The sequence below is a fragment of the Trachurus japonicus genome, chromosome 22 (assembly GCF_045865225.1).
Source record: "Trachurus japonicus isolate A0001 chromosome 22, Traja_1.0".
In the NCBI taxonomy this organism is placed as follows: Eukaryota; Metazoa; Chordata; class Actinopteri; order Carangiformes; family Carangidae; genus Trachurus; species Trachurus japonicus.
Window position 1 is genome coordinate 3512711 of NC_140928.1, and position 22209 is coordinate 3534919.

Below are 22209 nucleotides of genomic sequence, written 5' to 3' on the forward strand. Positions count from 1 at the left end.
AGGAACAAAAGGAGCAGTGGCAGGGCGACCAGTGGGCTCATTTATGATACTCAATTAGTTTTTTGGACTGTTTTTTAAATCTGCAAAGTTGGAAACTGACCAGGAGAGGACGTGGATCCCTTTGCCTTAGAGTTGGATGCAACCGTTGCTTGTTTAGACATTTACAACCACAAATTAAACCTCATTAGAGACATTTAAAACCATGGGAATAAACATGTCAGAGAAAGAGTTTGTTTACGATGTTCTTATCTCCCTCTAGGTCACAGTTGCAGATGTCCGTCGCGCTCTCCCTCCCTCCCCCTCCTCCTCCTCCTCCTCCTCCTCCTCCTCCTCCTCCTGCAGCTCTTCCTGGGGAATCCCATTCCCAGCATGTTTCCTGGCCAGATGGGATACGTAGCTGCTGCTGGGTGACGTCGTGTCTGATCGCTCTGGGAAGGAAGAGGTATTTACAGGTGTGCAGGGGGAAGGAAGAGATGTCTTTGAGTTGTCCTTCCTCCATTAGTCCCCAGCATCTCTGTTGAGACTGAGCTGGAGACAGACAGACAGAGCTGCAGACAGACAGACAGACAGACAGACAGACAGACAGACAGACAGACAGAGCTACAGACAGACAGACAGACAGACAGACAGACAGACAGACAGACAGAGCTGCAGACAGACAGACAGAGCTGCAGACAGACAGACAGACAGACAGACAGACAGACAGACAGACAGACAGACAGATGTAAAGGTGTCTGTCTCCGTCTTCCCGCCTGCTGCCGCTGATAGAGGCAGTAAAACCATCGTGGCTCCAGTGTTATCAGACACACACCTTTGGATTAGAGCGGCTGCACCTGCTGCTGCAGCTCACACACACACACACACACACACACACACACACACACACACACACACACACACACTGACCTCAGTTCAGAGGAGCCGAGAAAACACCTGCTCACCTGCCACCTGCCCTGCGTGGGCGTCTCTGTGTGTGTGGGTGTGTCAAATCTGTATGTTTGCGTCTTCATGTGAAGGTATGTCTGAGAGTGTGTGTGCATGCATGTACGTGTGCGATTACCTGAGAAGTCGACTCGAGGATAAATATTTGTGTTTTTCTGTCTGTGACTCTGTTCTCTGGAAAAACCACAGTGAAACGCCGGCGGTGCTGCAGAGACACCGGCTTCATTCACACAGACTTTTAGGCTCAGAGTCAAAACTCAAACCAGATCAGTGATGAACCATCACGATAATTCACCTTCAAACCTCTTCCTCTGCTTCTCACCATCCATTTAAACTAACACACTGCAAAAACTCAAAATCTTACCAAGAACATTTGTCTTGTTTCCAGTCAAAACAAATCTCATTCTACTTAAAATAAGACTCATCACATTAAAAAGTAGCTTGTTTTTAGACACTTTTTACTTCTTTCAAGCAAATTTTCACTTAAAATAATCTAATAGTGGAGCAAGTTTTTCTTCCTTATTACAAGCACAAAAAACTTTCAGCTTTCACTGAAAATGATCTAAAAACAAGTTAATTTTTAGGTGATGAGTCTTATTTTAAGTGGAAAGAGATTAGTTTTGACTAGAAATGAGACATTTTGACACGAAATAAGACAAATATTTTTGGAAAGATTTTGAGGTTTTGCAGTGTTCCAGCTTTGTGCAACTTTAGCTGCGTTAATGTTTGTGCTGTTCCACACACACACTTATCATAGTTATTCAAGTTATGCATAAAGTTTATTGTAATCATTCATTCATCTAGTCTTGATTGCTCTTTTTTTTCTTTATCCCACTATACTCCTCTGTATTTTACACTATTTTATTCTATTTTATTGTTATGATATTCGTATGTATCAGCTTTTTGAACCAATTGCCCATGTTGGGATGGTGGGAAGCTGTATTGATCGATTGCTTGATTTACAGGTCACATAGACAGACATTAAAAACACAAAATGAGTACACAGAACTCCTCCCATCCATCCATCCATCCATCCATCCATCCATCCATCCATCCATCCATCCATCCATCCATCCATCCATCCATCCATCCATCCATCCATCCATCCATCCATGAACCTGTGAACGAACCCACGATCCGTAGGAAAAGTGACAAATCGTCTCGTTCGCTGCGTCATCATGAGGAAAGTTTGCACAGATGTTGCAGCAGCTACGTTACGTACACCGAGGAAATATGTGTGGTGTCTGAAGGAGGGAGGGAAATTCAAAGCAGTGGAGATTAGTCAGAGTAAAAATGCCTGTTCCAACAGTTCAGTCGTCAGGTGGAGATAAGAGGCCGGAGCCCACTCTCCACCTCCACACATACCGACTGGAGTATGCCATGACTACAGCAGCGGCTTGACTCGCTGTTTATTACGGGACAACGACCTGAGTCTGAAGAACAGCTCAGATTCCTGCAGACGACTTCATGAAAGTGAGAGTTTTTATGAACATTTTAGATCTAACGTGACTGGAAATAGATTTAAATCAGACAAAAAGAGAATTGATTATAACCTAAACAACATTTCCATCATGTTAAAGTAGAGCCCCGATTTCCACCGAATCTGCTCAGTTCCGAATCCGCAATTCGCTCCCATTCAAGTCATAGCGCCGGCGGTCTGGCAGAAATACGCAGCAAGTCTGTTTCTGCCGGATCATGCAGCCGTCACGCATCGATTCAAGTCAAATAGTGTAGAACAGGGGTTTTCAAAGTGTGAGGCGCGCCTCCCCTGGGGGGCGCCAGAGAGTTTGAGGGGAGGCGCGACATGAGAAAAAAAAAAAAAGAAAAACTGAAAACATTCAAACAAAAGATGAGTTACATGTCACTTGCACATAGGGCTAATGATTAATGTTTTTTGCAGTAGTATATAATTTGCAATTATACTGCGATATGATAAAACACGATCTTGTTGTAACACACGCTGCGATTATGCTCGACTGATGTGTCAGGGAGCAACACACAGTCTCACTCCCGACGCGTCATAAACTGACGCTTGGTCAGGGCCCTTTCGCGTTGTGCACTGATGCCCAAGGTGCCCCTCAGCGCCTTATTTCTTTATTCCGACGCAGGGGGATCTCAATTGATTCCAATACAATCCCCTCCGCGGCGATATGTGACGCTCAGAGCAAGTGATCTGTGTTGCAGGGAGAGCGGAGCTCAGCTGGCCTTGGCTGAATGTAGCACTACTGTACGTCTGTAAAAAGAAGAGCGTCAGGTGCTGCACAGCGTCAGGTAGCCTATAACTTCATATGAACGCAGCTCAAAGCGACCCGGTGCCTCTCACAGTGGCCAAGCTCAGATAAATACAGCGGAGTTTTCCTCTACTACAGCTGAACAGCTGACATGCATGGTTTAGTTTTAGACTGAGACCACCACTATTGGTCGGACCAGATTCCAGGTTTTTGGTCTGGACCATCACACCTGTAAATTTGTTTGGGATCAAACGGAAAAGTCCAAAAGGTAACGAACCTACTTCTATGACTATAGGGATTATGGCAATGGGCCAGTTTTGTGTTTTTTGAAGTGAACTTTCTTTGCAGACTTGGTTAAACTCTGGTCAACATCTGGGTGAACATCAGGATTCACCTCCACCATCCTGTCTGAAGAAGAAGAGCAGCAAGAAGTATTTATGCCCCTCCCTCTCTGATGTGCACATCCTGCCGAGTCGACTGCACCTTGACTAATTCCTCTGTAGGAACGACGGCTCTGGAATGTGCTCCGACCTCATAAATCCAGGGCGCTCCTTCTTCCTGATGGGTCCATCCTGATCATGGTACCCCCACCTCCTCCTCCTCCATGTGGGCAGAGAGCGAAGAGAGAGAGAGCAACCTGTAGGTGTGTGTGTGACTCCTCCGACAGGAAACGTCTTGTCTCGTTTCTCATGCGTTCCTGCGTTGAGCAAGTCTCAGACTCAGATTCCGACTCGTGCACGGTTTTCCCACGTGTTTGTTTTCCCCGGGAGCCCGACAACATTCACGACTACTGGAGCTTTGCATCCAGACGCTGATGCACATCTGTGCTGATAGCTGACCTCACACAACCTGGGTGAACACACACACACACCTGTCTGCTCCTCCAAACACACACGACCCAGCTGTTCACCCCGCCCTGCGATGAGCAACGCCGGTGTGTTGCGGATCGCTTTGGGGGGAATCGAGCGTCAGTCAGACGTTCGCATGGCTGCTGGGAACCGGGAGCACGGATGAGTAACTCTCTCCACTCCTTAAATAAAAAAGAAGCATCATCATCATCATCACCAACTTTGATTTATTTGCCCCTGAGCCAAGCGGCGAGTGTGTGAATGTGTGTTAAGCTGGGAAGGTTTCCCGCTTAACGGATCAGATCAGAGCCACGTGAGATGTGCCTGTTTGAAGCTCCAGCCAAAAATAGACAGAGAAGACCTTGTTGTTGTTGTTGTTGATGTCATCATCAGATCATAGCAACTGCATTACATAAACATAGACATGAACAAAGACATGCATCGTTTTAGAAGCTGCAGGTTGAGACCCGTCAGAAATACTGATCAGATATTATGGGGAGACACTACAGGTGAATAGGGTACAAATTAAAATAACAGATATCACCATGAAACTTCCCAAGTTTATCACTCACATTAAGACAAATATTTTTTGTATTACAAGTTTTGTCAAATTTTCTGTTTAAATATGTAAATGAGGCAATATCTGATGAAATATGCACTAATTTGCATACATTTCCAGAACCAAAATCCTACCAATGGATAAAGCCACTTTCAAAATTCTTGTTTAATTTTGTTGACATACTAGAGTCAGAAGTTTTTACAGAGGAGGATTTTGGATATCTCTTTTTATCACTCTGTAAATGAGAAAATACTGTCACCAGCCCTAAAAAAAAATCAAATTTTGCCATGATTTTAGGAATAAAACGTTGTATAAATCAGGCTGTGAATGATATATCAACAATCCCCTCTGAAAAAACCTTCAGAATATAGAAAGGGATCAAACTGGAAGGTTTGGTGTCTGTAAGTGCTGCTGAAGTGGAGATTTCTAGCTCAGAGTCTGGGTCTGAAAAACTCTTTTTGAGAAAACGGCCTTTAAAGACTTAACGATTGGTTTTGGATACGGAGGAAATGACAATTTTTGGAGCCACATCATTGTTCAGGAGAGAGAGAGCTTTACAATGATACCTGACATGACATGGGTCAGTATGTCACAGTAGCTGTTAACTTTTGGTGAATCTAGGAGAAATCTACCAACAAAAGAGACAAAATGAAGTAAAATAACCACCTTAATGTGGATTTTCTACCATTTCTTTTGACTTTTCTGAGAGAGAATACCTACATGTTAAGGAAGAAAAATAGCCCAAAATCTCAAAATTGATCAGTCAGTGCATGAAAAAACTGTGTTTTTGCCTGTTTAGTGTCTTGCCTCAATAATGAAGAGGGATCCCACACTCTGGTGACCTGCAGACGTCATCTCTGTCCACCTGTAAACACACAGCCTACACTACATACCATAGCAGGCACGTACACATGTGTGAGCCGGTGTAAACAGGAAGCAGTCGGGTTGCAGGATTGATCTGAACAACAGCTGCAACAAAAAAACAAAAGATCAGAAACAGTTGTAATTCGTTATCATGAAAGAGATCCAATCAGAGAGCGGCTGTGAACACGTATACGTCAGCGTTTCGACTTGTTTACGGGGTCGGCAGCGTCTCCAGGTCTCAGTTTTCGTAGCAGAACATAATCGTGGCTGTGTGGATGGAGCATTAGCCTCCAGGAATTAACCACCACCGCCACCACCACCACCACCCATTGAGCTACTGTAAACAAGAGTGAATACAAGTTGCCGGGTTATACGAGGATTGGAAATCCAAGACAATCGGCCATTCTGTTAAAAATGAAATGATCCTCCATGTGCAGCGTATTGTAGTGGAAGGACCACACAAGACAAGCCACAACAGGACTGTCTAAAGTTTACTCTTTTGTCAGATAAGAGCTGCTCTCAGTTGTGTTTGCATTCTTCAGGACGCCACTTGTAAACGTTTCTATGGCAGCTCTCAGCTCTCAGCTCTCAGCCCTCGGCCTGTTTGTCTGCTGCTGTTTCTCACCCAGCAGCGTTTGTGTGCAGAAGCTGCGGCCGAAGCTGAAAACCGCTGCGTCGGTCGGGTTTGTTCATCCGTCAAAACTCAGCAGCATTTTGGTTTTCAACTGGAGCCATGCAGGACAGACAGTCCTGAACCACAGGTAGAGAAGGACAGGTAGAGACAGGAAGATAAAAGATGGGGAGCAAAGGACAGGTAGAGGAAGAGAAAGGTGGGTAGAGAAGGACAGGTAGGAGAGAGACAGACAGAGAAAGATAGATAGATAGATAGAGAGAGACAGGCAGAGAAGGACAGATACAGAAGGATAGGTAGAAGAGAGACAGGTAAAGAAAGACAGGTAGAGAAGGACAGATACAGAAGGACAGGTAGAGAAAGACAGGTGGGAGAGAGACAGGAAGAGAAGGACAGATACAGAAGGACAGGTAGAGAAAGACAGATACAGAAGGACAGATGGAGAAAGACAGATACAGAAGGACAGGTAGAAAAGGACAGATAGAGAAAGACAGATACAGAAGGACAGGTAGAAAAGGACAGATAGAGAAAGACAGATACAGAAGGACAGGTAGAGAAAGACAGATACAGAAGGACAGATGGAGAAAGACAAATACAGAAGGACAGGTAGAGAAAGACAGATACAGAAGGACAGGTAGAGAAAGACAGATACAGAAGGACAGGTAGAGAGAGACAGATACAGAAGGACAGGTAGAAAAGGACAGATACAGAAGGACAGGTAGAGAAAGACAGATACAGAAGGACAGATGGAGAAAGACAAATACAGAAGGACAGGTAGAAAAGGACAGATAGAGAAAGACAGATACAGAAGGACAGGTAGAAAAGGACAGATAGAGATGGACAGGTAAAGAAGGACAGGTAGAGAAAGACAAATACAGAAGGACAGGTAGAGAAAGACAGATACAGAAGGACAGGTAGAAAAGGACAGGTAGAGAAAGACAGATACAGAAGGACAGGTAGAGAAAGACAGATACAGAAGGACAGGTAGAAAAGGACAGATAGAGATGGACAGGTAAAGAAGGACAGGTAGAGAAAGACAAATACAGAAGGACAGGTAGAGAAAGACAGATACAGAAGGACAGGTAGGGACAGATGTGACAGAGGTCAGAGGAGTGAGGTTTCAGAAGCACAGATCTGAAGCAACAGTAACAGAGTAATGAGTCGTGAGTCGTCATTTCAGAGTTTGCTCAGCTCTTGTGACCTCAGCAGAAAAACATGAGAAACATTGTGTCATTATTAATCACTCAACATCTATTTCACATGATCAGTCCACGTTTAAAATGTTTGTTTTTTTCTACGTTTTTTCCCACATTGAAAATAATCTTTTTCTCTATTTTTCTCTATTTATTACATGAACAAAAAATAATAATCCTCGTTTTAACAAGAAACTGAGCAAAACTGGCAGGTTTATTGAAAAATCAATAAACACAGTATATTCAGTGAGGAGTGTGGTATTCACACCATTAAACTTTTATGGTTTGGTTATTGTTGGGTCACAGAGTGCGATAGGTTCACGTCCTGACGGGGAAGTCCAACAGTTTCTTGGAAATTGTCAAATTGGCTGAAAGGTAAACACTGTGTCCGTCAAACATAAAATGTGGTATTGGTCAAATGTTTTAAAAAGTAAACACGTTCATCTCAAGCTCCAGATCAAGTTTGACGTCTTTGTTAACGTTTAAAAATATCAAACCCACAGTTTTTAAGTGAACATTAAAGGGATAGTTCAACATTTTGGCAAATTGGCCCATTGCCATAATCCCTCTAGTCATAGCAGTAGGTTCATTACCTTTAATTGTCGGTGCAAGCTATTTTTAGAACAGCGGAGCAGAGCCGTGATCTGCTCAGAGCTACGCTATGGAGGCTCATGGGATTGGTTGGTTTCCCTCATCAAACTCATCAAATACACAATCCAACAACTCCACAACGCTCTGGTGGACAAGTTGTGACCTGCACATTCACCACGCTATGAGATAATAACACAACGTTACCAGACAGAGTTGTTTTAGAGGGAAATACAGAGACTGCTTGATGAAAAACTGTCCCTGAAGACAACGCGCATCAGCGGTTCTGCATGAATTTACCTCTGTCCACAACTCTGTCTGGTAACGTTGTGTTATTATCTCATAGCGTGGTGAATGTGCAGGTCACAACTTGTCCACCAGAGCGTTGTGGAGTTGTTGGATTGTGTATTTGATGAGTTTGATGAGGGAAACCAAGAAATTCCATGAGCCTCCGTAGCGTAGCTCTGAGCAGCTCGCCGCTCCGCGTAACAAACCTACTGCTGTGACTATAGCGACTATGATGGCAATGGGCCAATTTGCCAAAAATGTTGAACTATCCCTTTAGCAAAGACCTGTGAGTCTTTAGGCGTCACAAGTTTATGTTTTAGAAACCATTAACGATAAAAATAATTGTACTGTTGATAATTAGTAATGTACTAATGTAACATTAAAAGCACATTGTTGCAGAGTGAAGTCATCAGATGTGCAACATGGCCGACGAGTCCGCTGCAGGCAGCCACACGCTGGGCTGCAGAGCTGACTCAGCACTTTCGAGAGGATGAAGAGTAAAATATTTCACATCCACTCACATCATAAAATACACAGTCATCATCATCATCATCATCATCATCATCGGAGGAGGAGGAACAATTACTTTAATCACCAGGTGTGATTAATGTGCAGGAATTCAGTTATCATGAAGGGATCTGTGGAGAGACACACCTGAGCGTGAAGGAGATGGTGACATACGGACATGAAGAGACAAGAAACTGTGGATGTTCATGTTTAATATAATTACAAAAGATTTCACAAAAAAAAAAGAATATAAATGGGAAAGAAGCTAGTGTGTTCAGCTATAGTGGCTGCAGTGTAATGTCCCATGATGCAGTGCAGCGTTATATCACATCAGATCAGTGTGTGTAGACTTGAGCCGGGCGCTTGTTTAGTCTTTGTTCCGCATTAGAGGCCCCAGCAATGTGAGATGGGACTTTATCTGCTGAATTGCTTAATCCTTCAAACATGCATCCCCCTGAATGGGAAAGCAGGTCTTCTTTTTTCTTTTCTCCTTTCTTTCTTTTCTTTCTTTTTTTTTTTTTTAGTTGTACTCTTCCATTTCCAAACCAAGAGTCAACACGCACAGGTTTACACTCGGTGTGATAAGACAGTCGGTACTGAGACTCTGAAGGAGCTTCCACACTCACGTGGTTTGGTCCCGACTTTTGGACTTTTCTGTTTGATCCCAAACAAATTTACAGGTGTGATGGCCCAGAACAAAAACCTGGAATCTGGTCCAACCAATAGTGGTGGTCTCAGTCTAAAAACTAAACCATGGTTCAGACTTTCGTAGCTTTAAAGGGATAGTTGAACGTTTTGGCAAACTGGCCCATTGCCTTAAAGGGACAACAAGGAGTTTTGGAAAAGCGAAGTGTTTTCACACTACATTTATTATGAGCCTCCGCGCGCACCGTGAAATTCTTTGACCGGCGCAAGACAGACTCATGTTTTCATTCATCAAGAATTAAAGTCAGAGGTCCGAAGACGATCATATACCGTCGTAGTCCCGACCATAAACGGCGATTCGGCTGTGTCATTCTCATGACCCGCCGGCTCATAAATGTAGTGTGAAAACGTTTGGCTTTTCCAAAACTCCTCATTTTCCCTTTAAGGCAATGGGCCAATTTGACAAAACGTTGAACTATCCCTTTAAAGCTAAAAGTCTGAACCATGGTTTAGTTTTTAGACTGAGACCACCACTATTGGTCGGACCAGATTCCAGGTTTTTTGGTCTGGACCATCACACCTGTAAATTTGTTTGGGATCAAACGGAAAAGTCCAAAAGTCGGGACCAAACCACGTGAGTGTGGAAGCTCCTTCAGAGTCGTTCAGCGTCCGCGAAACCGAAAGTAAAGAAACGCTGGTCGGCTCGCCCAGCGTTTCCGCCACCACTAATTATAACAAAATAACGATAGAGACAAAACGATATATTTATTGAAAATGGGCCCATTAACAAGTGGTAACGTAGATTCATCCACATTCATATGAGACTTTTTTATTGTTACGGAATTTTTCATTCTGCCGATGGAGAAACTCCTCATTGTCCCTTTAATCCCTATAGTCATAGCAGTAGGTTCGTTACCTTTAATTGTCGGTGCAAGCTATTTTTAGAACAGCGGAGCAGAGCCGCGAGCTGCTCAGAGCTACGCTACGGAGGCTAATGGAATTTCTTGGTTTCCCTCATCATCAAACTCATCAAAGGAGTTTCATGCAAGTGTTGATTAATTAAGAAGTGGCAGGTAACTTATTATCTAATCTAAACAGAGCGGCGTGCGAGCCAATCAAAACCTGCCGCGGCTCCTGTGCTATACAGTCATTCTTGAAGTGTTTGCAGCATTTGTCGCTCCACATCAATCACCTCCAACTCCAAGAACGAAGCAGGAAGGTAAACAAAGTTCTGCAAATGAAGTGAATAGCGTCGTTCTGCCGGTGAATTGCACAGCGACGTGTTCCCAGTGTAATTTACTGTTACACTATAACCTTTTGTTGTGCAAATGCTTTTACATTGAAGAAGGTACAAAGGGAGGGGGGGTGTAGCTGGAGGTTTAGGATGGAGGAGGAAAGTTCCTGTTTTAGATTGAGAGACTGCTGCTGCTGCATGGAAAACCTTCAGTCTTCCAGGTATTTGCAGGTGAGTGACGATCATAACGGTTTATCCTGAGGGGAAACATAAATGTCTGAGATCAGTTTCATCCATAGTTGGAAAGAAAACCACAAACATGAATCTTATAAGTCAGTCAGAAATGAGAAGGATTCATCCTCAGGGGACTATGAATGTCTGCATCAAATATTTTTGTGCAACTGCCCACTATCAATCTTCTTGTCGAAGGAGGACGGGTTCCTCCACAACTTCCTCTGAGTGGAGAGCTGCCTTTAAAGGGATAGTTCACCAAAAATTCAAATTTCTCCACGCAGCAGTATTTGTCCATATAATGGTTGTCAATGGATACCAACTTTATTCGTCCAAAAAGACACACCAAAAAACATCCAAATACCTCCATACTGCTCGTCTGTACTGTCCCTCTTGTATTGAAGCCCTGACATGAGAAATTGTCCCGCCGGTCAGTGCAAATCACGAGAGATTTGCACTGACACAGGAAGAGCAGTGAACTGAGACACTGGGAGCTTCCGCTACAAACAAGCTTAAAACATAGACTTATTTAATTTTTTTCTGAACAATTTCTCATGTTGGGGCTTCAATACAAGAGGGACATTACAGACGAGCAGTATGGAGGTATTTGGATGTTTTTTGGTGTGTCTTTTTGGACGAAGAAAAGTGGTATCCATTGACAACCATTATTTGGACAAATACTGCTGCGCGGAGAAGGAACGGAGGACTCTGAAAATTCTCACAGCTCCTAGTTTGACATGAGGGTGAGTAGATAATGAGTGAAATTTGAATTTTGGGTGAACTATCCCTTTAAAGAGCCGTAAACCTCCAAGAAAAAATGCCGTCGACGTGTTACTTCCAGCGTGCAGAGACGATGGATGTCCTGTTGCTTTCATACTTGACACACAGCAGCGTTTCATTTGTGCGATCGCTGTCTCAGATGCGGCGTCCAATCAGACAGCTGCTTGGCCTCGTGCACGTCGTCCCGCGGCCGCTCGGGCTCGTGCAGACACTGGATCAGTTCATCGGCTCTGCAGCGCAGCCTGATGGGGCCGCGGCTGCAGGACGGGGGCCGACAGGTGGCCTCTGACACCCGGCGGCAGATGTTTCCTCCCAGGGAAGCAGGTGCAGACACACACACACACACACACACACACACATTTTGTCATTTGCACATACTTGTGTGCATATGACTCACTCACATGCCTCCACACAGACACAAACGTCTTGTGTTGGTCTCTTTACGACGGCTCTTATCTGCTGTGTGATAAGGAAGCATGTGAAACGCGGCTCAGAGATAAACCAGGGAAGTAATGAGGTTAATTAGCTGCAGGGAGGTTAAGGGAGTTAACGGACACTTCACTGTGTAGCTGTTCGACCTGTGTGTGTTTGTTACTGTGTGATCTTGAGGTACCTTTGAGGTACTTTTCCTGTTATCTAATGGTCTTCTGTCTTTTTGGACTTTTTATGTTAATTTGTTGTATTGTTTTGGGGACTATACGGATGTAATTTTGCACATGTGCTAAATCCGGTGTATTTACTGTGGGTACTCTAGCATTCACTGACCATTAATATGCATTGTCCCAACCAAATAAATAAATAAAGTTAAGTAAATGACAATCTCCATTGTGTAATTCTATCCTATAAATCTCACACTAGTTGGACTTATTTACGGCACCAAACAGCTGCAGCAACTTCTTCAAAACACAGGCCGACTGTGCCGTCTCACGTTTAATATCTAAGAGGAGATGAGCTCATAAAATCAGCGCAACACAATCACTCTTTCTTTCTTTTTCATTTGTTTGGTCGGCGTGTGCCAACTGACACATCTGTGCTGAGTGATCAGGCCGTGTCGGTGTTTGAAGACAAAGTTGCAGATGACAGAAAGTTGGCTCGTCTCCGCCGCGCTGAGCTGAGCTGCCGTCACTCTGTGTGGTGTTCCTCAAAAAACTCAGGTTCCCATGTTCCACAAGAGAGACGACGACGACGCACGTCAGGCGACAACGTAAGGGTTTGCGGGTACGCCGTTGACTTGATGCAGCTTTAGAAACAATGAGATAAACGCCCACAGTCACCTTCAACTAACAGTAAAGGTGTTGTAATGCTCAGTGTGCGTGATTACTCCGTTACGTCTCACGTTTTTAACTCTGGACAGAGTTTTATGGACAGTTTGATACTTTAAATTCCAATAAATTCCACTGACATCTCTTCAAACAGCCATCATCCTCCTTAAAAGTCTAAGAGACCAAATGTTTCAGAGTCGCTGCTCAAGCCCTTCAAATGTTTCATTGTTAAAAGGATAGCTCAACATTTTGGCAAATTGGCCCATTGCCATAATCCCTATAGTCATAGCAGTAGGTTCGTTACCTTTAATTGTCGGTGCAAGCTATTTTTAGAACGGCGGAGCAGAGCCGTGAGCTGCTCAGAGCTACGCTACGGAGGCTCATGGGATTTCTTGGTTTCCCTCATCAAACTCATCAAATACACAATCCAACAACTCCACAACGCTCTGGTGGACAAGTTGTGACCTGCACATTCACCACGCTATGAGATAATAACACAACGTTACCAGACAGAGTTGTTTTAGAGGGAAATTCATGCAAAACCGCTGATGCACGTTGCCTTCAGGGACAGTTTGTCTCATAACGTTCTGTTATCATCTCATAGCGTGGTGAATGTGCAGGTCACAACTTGTCCACCAGAGCGTTTTGGAGTTGTTGGATTGTGTATTTGATGAGGGAAACCAAGAAATCCCATGAGCCTCCGTAGCGTAGCTCTGAGCAGCTCACGGCTCTGCTCCGCCGTTCTAAAAATAGCTTGCACCGACAATTAAAGATAACAAACCTACTGCCGTAAGACTACAGCGATTCTGGCAATGGGCCAATTCGACAAAATGTTGAACTATCCCTTTAAATTCCACTGACATCTCTTCAAACAGCCATCGTCCTCCTTAAAAGTCTTAAGAGACGAAATGTTTCAGAGTCACTGCTCAAGCCCTTCAAATGTTTCATTGCTAAAGTTTTTATTAGACGGACTGCTCCTTTATCTTTAAGGCAAGCTGAAGCACACCCCCCGGCCCACACGTCGTTATATTTCACCACACATCATAACAATGACAACCTTCTCTTCTCTTTCTTCACGGCTGCTGAGGGGCTTTGGCCTCGTTACCTCGGCGATATTATACGAGCAATGATTCCTCAGGAAAAAATGAGCGACTTGTTGTTTGGGATTGGGACACTGGAATGAAACTTTTTAGGAGTGTATTACCACATTACCCCCAAAGTGTGTAAATCAAAGCAAGGCTCCAGGCCTCTGGGCACACACAACTGCCTTATTGTGCTGAGCAGTTTTTTGCACTCGATGTCCGACGCCGTTTCCAAATTCCTGTCAGTTGCAGAGAGAGAAGCTGCCATCGTCCGTCTGAGTTTCCCAACGTGTTTTCCAGCTGAAACCGGCGAAATAGATCAGGCCCCGTCGTCGCTCCGAGTCGAATCTTTGAAGAAGACTCACGGAGAGCAGATGATTGGCTTGGTGTCGGCTTGTCTTCTGAAACCTGTACATCTCGTGCAGACCCTAATAACTCTGACCTTTATCTTCTGATACCAACGGGTTTGAAGTATCTCATCAGAGCGTCTTGCAGACTTTGATCCAAAGGAAGTGGGTTGTCGCCGGCGGCCGTTTACCTGAAGCCACAGGTACCTGCATAAATCCACCTCCACCTCCACCTCCACTGCTGGATTTGGGTCTTTATTCTCTCCATGATGTGTTCACTGACAGCTGTAGGAAGATGCCAAAAGAACAGAAACCTTATTCAACCTGAGCCTTGATTTAAGGATGTTACAGTTGTTGCGTAACACTGTTGTAAAAGTGCGTTTCCTCAAGTCTCTTTCTTTTACCCGTTGGTTTAAAGCAGAAGTAAGCGATCCGGTGGTTTTGGCTAACTTCCTGTCAGCCAATGGAGTTAGCAGTCCCCGCCCTCGTCCCTACGTCACCACATTCACGCGCATCCCTTGGCTGCACACACAGAGAGGACCGCCCCTTTATGCCGTTCTCTCTCCTCATTGGATAAAGGTTGTAGGATACAAGGAAAGTTTTCTCCTCGGCTTACAGCAGAGCAGAGTGACTGACAGACCCGTGTTTCAGACCAAACACTCTATAGAAGTGATTGCTGTCGGAAGATACAACTATTTAAGACTTATATGAACACAAATATTCTGCTTACTTCTGCTTTAATAACTCAAGAATCTACGTTGAGTCATCAGACCTCATGTAGATCTTCCAAGTCGAGGTCCTTGTTCTTTATCCTCACTGTCTTGGAGAACTGAATGTCTCACAGCTTTTCTTACTAATCTAATTTCTCCGTTGTCCATCTACGTGATGATCTACAGCTTCTTCAGTTCTTCGTGGTTTTGTAGGTCGTTGCATGTGTAGATGATTATTTATTAAAGGGACAACGAGGAGTTTTGGAAAGCGAAGTGTTTTCACACTACATTTCCCATGAGCCTCCGCGCGCACTGTGAAATTCTTGGACCGGCGCAAGACGGACAAAAATGAAAATATTTGCCAAGAATGTTTTCATTCATCAAGAATGAAAGTCGGAGGTTAGAAGACGATCAGATACCGTCGTAGCTCCGACCATAAACGGCGATTCAGTGGCGTTATTCCCATGACCCGCCGGGGAGCGTCCGGGAAACCGAAACTAGGAAATGCTGGGCGAGCCGACCACTAAATAATAATAACAAAATAACTATGAAGACAAAACGATATATTTATCAAAAATGGACCCATTAGCAAGTGTAGATAACAGATTCATCCACATTGATATGAGACTCTTTGAGAACCAAATACAAATTCCCCGTTGTCCCTTTAACATCTTTCTTTAAGGCCCCATACAAGTTTGCAGATTTACATAATCATCATCTGTGTGAGTCATTAGGGTCATTAGATAGGTTGTACTTTATCAAGATGTTAAAGTGGGAAGAGAAATGTTGCAGGATCAAAACAGACTACTCAGAAAGTTAGGGATATTGGGCTTTGGGATGAAATTTCAGAATACACCTAAAATGCATTTTAAACTTTACTGGTGAACTTAATTTGACCTTCTCTGAGCTTTTGAATGCACATGTCCAACTGTTCCATGTTTCAGTCCTTATACATAACATGCTGTTCTCTAACACGGCGACGAACCACAAAAACATCACAACAACAAGTGTCTGATCCACTAAATGTTCTGGTTCAGTGACCGTTTGTATTGAAACAGTCGTCTTCTGATATCATGACACCAAGACCACACCTGGATAACGATTCATCAAGTCAGTCAGATGATGGGATGTTGTCAGAGGGAAGTGTCCGTTCCATACTTCTATTTAAATGCCCTTCTTTCATAATATAATATCATTTTAGCATCAACTTTTTATATTTTACATAAATTTCACCCCAAAGCCCAATATTCCTAACTGTTTGTGAGTAGTTTGTGTGTTGGAGCTCTGTGCTCATGTTCTCCTCTCTGTGCTGTATCGTCAGTAGAGGGCGCTGACAGCCATGTTTCCTCTGCCTGCAGCAGCTCACAGCTTCTCTACTCAACTCATGTAACTGTGTAACTCACCTCACTCACTTACATGTTGTGACTTATTTATTCATCTGTGGCTCTGACTCGGACTTTACAACATCAACTCTTAGTTTTGCCTTTTCATAAAAAGCTCTATATGAAACTTCTGACTAAAACATAAGCTATTCTGACTTTAATTCATGATGAAACTTTATTTAAAAGTGGATAAATGTGTGTTTTTCTATAAAATAAAATGCTACCTGATGGTTTTAGTGTAGTAAAAGAAAGAAAGAAATACCAGTACAGTACAAGCTCCTCTGTTCCAGCAAACTTCCATAATAAATCCATCAGCCGGCCTCCTCCCGCCTCTCTCTCTGATTGGCTCTGGCCTGCGCAGCGTTCCGCCCAGCGCGCTCCTCTGATTGGTCGACGCAGCTGCCGGTCCTCGCGGAGCGGCTCGGAGCAGCAGAGACGCGCCGCTGCTCTCCCTCTCTGCCGTTTAGTGCGTCGAGCGGCGGAGGGAAGTGGAGTGTGCGCGTCTTGTTGTGCGTCCGTGGACCAAACAGCAGCAGCAGCGGAGCGGTGCGCTTCTTTTTTTTTTCTTTACCCTCCTCCAGAGCTGCAGGCAGGCATCCCAGCGAGCAGCAGAACAGACAGAACAGACAGAACAGAACAGACAGTCTGCCAGCCACGCAGTGCATGTCACCGCGGACCCCGGGAGGAGGAGGAGGATACTGTGTTTTCTCTTCTTTTTCTTGTTCATCAGTGTTTTGAGGGACTGAGACAGACCGGTCGGGTCTTTTCCTCATGGTAACCACCACCGAGCGGCGGAGACATGTGGACTAATCTGGGGAAAGTGCAGCGCTTCTCACTAGTGTGTCTCCTCCTGACGCTGCTGCGGGCTGAGGTGAGAAGAACTTTATGTGGAGATGGGGATGTGATGTTTCTGATCCATAGACTGGGTCTTTTCTTTTCTTTCTTTCTTTCTTTTTTTTTGGAGCGGGTTGAATTCCAGCCTTAATTGAATCTCCTGCTTCGCTTCTTGAATCATGGGATCTCGGATTTACTGAATGTGCGCTTCCTCAGGGAGATTAAATAAATTTGTAGTTCACAGGCGAATCTAAATAGTACATCATGAGACGAAGCTACATGTTGAGATAAGACTTTAAAAAAAATAAATAAATAAAAATAAAAGCTTCTTTTATAGTGTAGAAGTTGAGTTGAGTTGTTTCTTCACCACAGAGTGCCAGTGGTTCAGGGCGACAGACAGGGAGCGTCTTTTACGCAGCGTCTTTACAGTAAAGTGCTCGGGTTTTGTTAAGTAAAATAAAATGAAATAAAAAGAGAAGTAGTAAAGGAGAAGTTGCACCTGTTTGGAAAACAGAAGCAAAAATGTTTAAGGGTGTTTTTCAGAAAACTGAACTCACATTTAAGGTGGATTTGTCTTCTCTAGTGCAGCCTGATATGCAGACGGAGCTGAATTGGAGCACTGGGTCGCTCCGAAGTTCAACTGTGCCAAAATGTGTAGTGCGTCTGTGTGTGTGTGTGTGTGTGTGTGTGTGTGTGTGTGTGTGTGTGTGTGTGTGTGTGTGTGTGTGTGTGTGTGTGTGTGTGTGTGTGTGTGTGTGTGTGTGTGTGTGTGTGTGTGTGTGCGTGTGTGTGTGTGTGTGTGTGTGGCTGCACAGCGACTATAGACTCCGGTTCAGGGAGCTCCTTCACCCGCTCCATCATATTTTACAGTTCCCTCTGTGAAATATCCAGTTTGACGCTGCATGCAGCCTCCTATAGGTTTAGGTTTAGGTTCATTTATTAAGCGCACGTTTATTCGATGGTACAAAGGGTTTTCCATGGAGTTTTCCCTCAGTGGATGTGAGGGTCTAAGGACAGAGGATGTTGTTACGATGCCATGTAAACCCCTTTGAGACAAACTGTTTGTAAAAACGGGCTATACAAATAAAATTGCCTTGCCTTGCCTTACAAGGAGGGAACGAAGCCGATTGTCACTAATTACAACAAAACACATTTCTATGGCTAACAAATAAACATAGAGGGGGAAAAAGGAGATAAAGTGCAGACATAATCAACGTTATATGAGAGAAATGAGTGTCTCCAGCCGCTCACACTCCCTCCTCCTCCTCTCTCCCCCCCTCAGGTGTGTCAGTCCACGGGTTACTTCGAGCTGCAGCTGGTGTCTGTGGACAACCCCGCGGGGCAGCTGCTGAACGGAGACTGCTGCGACGCGGAGCGCAGCGCGGCGGAGGGCCACTGCGGCGCGGACGAGTGCGACACGTACTTCAGAGTGTGTTTAAAGGAATACCAAACGGAGGTGACGACCAGCGGACCGTGCAACTACGGCTCGGAAACTACTAAGGTTATCGGTGGGAATACTTTTCAGTTCAAGGGCGGCCAGCAGAAAACCACCGGACAGAACCAGAACCAGAACCAGAACCGGAACCACCACCACGACGCAGGGAAGATCATCATCCCCTTCCAGTTCGCCTGGCCGGTAAGTGGAGCACCATGTTTCTCTGAGTGTGTTTTGCAGGGCCGGCCCTAGGATTTTGGTGGCCCCCTAAACAAGATTTTTGTTTGTGGCCCTGCACTCTAAGCGCAAACACCAAATCACTGGTTAAAACTGAATACAGACACGTTTATGCCCTCTGAGGTTTGAGGCCATTTTCTCGACTTTTACATATTTTCTTAAATTTATCTTTTTAAGATACTTGCAGATGTAACAATCAGGGCTGTTGCTAGGAATTCTGGGGCCCCTGAAAGAATACTAAAGTGGGCCCCTGACTTTTCCACTTTTTTTCTTAGACTACATAGTATTATCATTTTTTATTTAGCCTACTTTGTTTTGATGCTAATGCAGCATTACTATGAGTATTAGTCTGGGTTTTATGCAGAATAATTCAGTCATACAAAGATTAGACTACTGGGGTTTTTGTGGGCCCTACTGGGCGCTGGGCCCCTAGAATCATCATCACCTTTCTCCCCTATACAACGGCCCTGGTAACAATACTCAATTGTTTTATGTCTAAATATTAGAACCTCTGCTGTAAGCACACTGATGCCAATTTGTCCTACAACACTGTATAAAGAAATAATTTAGTCCAAATTCTGGAAATTTGAGGTCTGCTTTTTAAAAAATTTCAAATCCCTTGTGAAAACACTCCTTCAGTCATGAGAATGAACTGTTTTTTGGTAATATATAAGTGTAGAAAACAAGTCTAAAATGAAATTTTGTAAGATTGCTTTTTGAGCACAAATGTTGTCATTCTGCCGTTCTGTTTTCACCAAATGTCTCAAATGTGAGATAAAAGAAGCTGAATATTGACTTCACATTACATATAAAGCTCATAGCTGCACGTGCAGACCTCAGGATGTTTAAATGACTTGAATGAACCCCGGTACTTTTCTGATCATGTGGCCCCCCACCTAACGGCTGTGGCCCTAAACAACCGCATAGAGGGTTTATGCCAGGGGGTCGCTCCCTGAGTGTGTGTCTGTGTCTGTGTCTGTGTGTGTTTGGGCTGTGAGAGAGTTTGTTCATCGGTTGTGTGTTTCACGTCACTTTCCTCCACATGAGGGAGTCTGGACGGTTTGGTGGTGAGTCAGGCTGCTGCTGCTGCTGCTGCTGTCCTCCCCTCAGCAGCGCGGCGCGTAATCTGGCACATTTGGCACATTTTTTTCTCTGCTGTTATTGCGTTGCATTCTGGGTTCTCTGCGTGCCGCTCATTCTTCCTCCCTCTCCTTCTTCTGCGTCTCTCCATCATCATCATCATGCAACATCTTCTCTGCCCTACAAAGGCAAAGTGCAGTATCTGTAAAAAATGCCAAACTGAGAAAAACAGCTTTTTGAGCTTTTTGTGTTTTTCATTGTCAGGTTTAAGCATCAAATGATGAATTATGAATAACTACCAAGTCTATAATTGATTAGATAAAGGTGGACTGAATTAAAGCAGATATCAGTGGAATGTTTTTGTTAATATAAGTCCTAAATAGTCCTATTTTCCGTCAGCAATCACTTACATGAAGTATTTCAGCCTAAACACGAGTCTCTCCGTCACTCTGCTCTGCTGTAACCCGAGGAGAAAATTTTCCTTGTGGGATACAAGTGTTATCCAATGAGGGGAGAGAACGGCATGAAGGGCTGTGTGTGCAGCCAAGGGATGCGCGTGAATGTGGTGACGTAGCACGAGGACCAATTGATGCCTGACAAGGGCGGGGGCTGCTAACTCATGGTGCGTTCAAGGAAACTCGTACTTTGTGTTTTTCCTTCCTGTGAAGTCATACCAGTTCGATCTGATACGAGTTCACGGGTCGGAAGTTACGAGTGGCCGTTATAGGGAACTTTCACAGACAACAGGACGGTAAAAACACGAGCTACGGGTTACCTGGAACGCTACCAAGTCGTAGTTGTGACTTGAAGCTGTAACTTACGGTTTCAAAAGCCTGCCTTGAACACAGCATTAGCCGAAACGGCCGTGCCGATGATATCTGCTTTAAATGTATTTTGTAGTTTGTCTTTCTGACCAATTTTGACCGTTTTATGGCAGATACTGCACTTTTGCCTTGGTATTAGCTACAGATACGACACTTTGGCTTGGTTTTACTCCAATGGCATCATAATGGAGTAGATTATAGAAGTAGGGAGTACAGTTACTGTTTGCAGATATGGCCCTTTGCCTTGGTTTCACAGTGCTTTTTTGGATGGACAGCAAAATAAAAAGCCCAAGAACTCTGGAAATTTTAGCAGAACCAATATCAAATTCTACCAGATTGAAGAGAATATGCCACACTTCAGATACTGCACTTTGCCTTTGTAGGGCAGATGTCTGGAGCGAATATGGTGCGTGTTTTTTTCTCTTTCTGACCAGGCTAAAAGAGTTGTGAGTGTGCGCTGACGCACAGCGGCGGCGGCGGCGCAGCAGTTGTGTCTGGGGTTTGATGAGTTACCAAACAAGCTGCTGTTTGTGTGGCTTCAGTTACAGGCAGTGGGAGAGAGGGAGGAGGAGGAGGAGGAGGAGGGGGGAGCGGTGCTAGTGTTTGAAGGGCTGGGAGTGGGGAAGGGGGGGGGGGTTCGAGTGGGGGGGGGGGGGGGGGGCACCTAAGGATTTCCATGCAAGTGTTGATTAAGAAGTGGCAGGTAACTTATTATCTAATCTAAACAGAGCGGCGAGAGCCAATCAAAACCCGCTGCGGCTCCTTATTTGGAGAGGCAGCGTGGGAAACAGGAACAGAGCTGGCAATCAGAGCTTCACCAAACCTGCTGCTGCTGCTTCACTGTTAGAGAGCAGCCGCACCGCAGGGGCCAACGTCACAGGTTTGATTCCCACATCAGCTGAGGGAGGAAAGGGAGGGAGGGAGGGAGAGAGGGAGCTGTCAGGACAAGACCGGAGCTCTCAGTCGCTCTGAGTCAAAGTGTGCACGGTGGTCACAACCACCACACTCCTGTCAGTCAAGAGAAAAGACATAATTGATCACTAATTGATCAATTATTTATGTATCAATGAGGATTTCTGGTTGTTTTTAGTTGTAAAAGTCACTTTACCGCGACACGAGTGAGATTTTAACCCTTTTTATAGATGGAAAAACAACTTGTTTTAAGAAGTTTCCTACATTTAAGAGTCGTTTTGTGCAACAATCAGAGGTAATACGTCCTCATTTATTGGACGCAGGTTGAAATAACTTCAATACACCTGCATGTTCTTTGAGGAATTTAAGACTTTTATGGCTCTGTAATGTAAAAAATGACTTGGAAACAAGACATTCTTGAGATATATGAGGACAAAATACCAAAAAAAATGAAACTACTGACTGACACTGGACTCTGGGAATCCTCAACATTGAATTGATCAATTATTTATGTATTAATGAGGATTTTTGGTTATTTTAGTTGTAAAAGTCACGTTACCACG

General features: G+C 44.3%; 1 protein-coding gene and 1 long non-coding RNA gene across 3 annotated transcripts in view; both read left to right on the forward strand.

Moving 5' to 3' along the window:
* LOC146963246 (uncharacterized) overlaps positions 1-22209 on the forward strand; it is a 268846-nt gene that overhangs the window by 10578 nt on the left and 236059 nt on the right. The gene's annotated exons all lie outside the window — the stretch shown is intronic.
* LOC146963247 (protein jagged-2-like) overlaps positions 16208-22209 on the forward strand; it is a 66183-nt gene continuing 60181 nt past the window's right edge. The window contains exons 1-2 of one of the 2 annotated variants that reach the window (XM_085768286.1): positions 16208-17195; positions 18441-18794. In XM_085768286.1, the coding sequence (XP_085624412.1) occupies positions 17124-17195; positions 18441-18794 (426 nt within the window). In that variant the 5' untranslated portion in view covers positions 16208-17123. The remainder of the gene's footprint in view (positions 17196-18440; positions 18795-22209) is intronic. The other variant, XM_085768287.1, reaches the window with a different exon arrangement.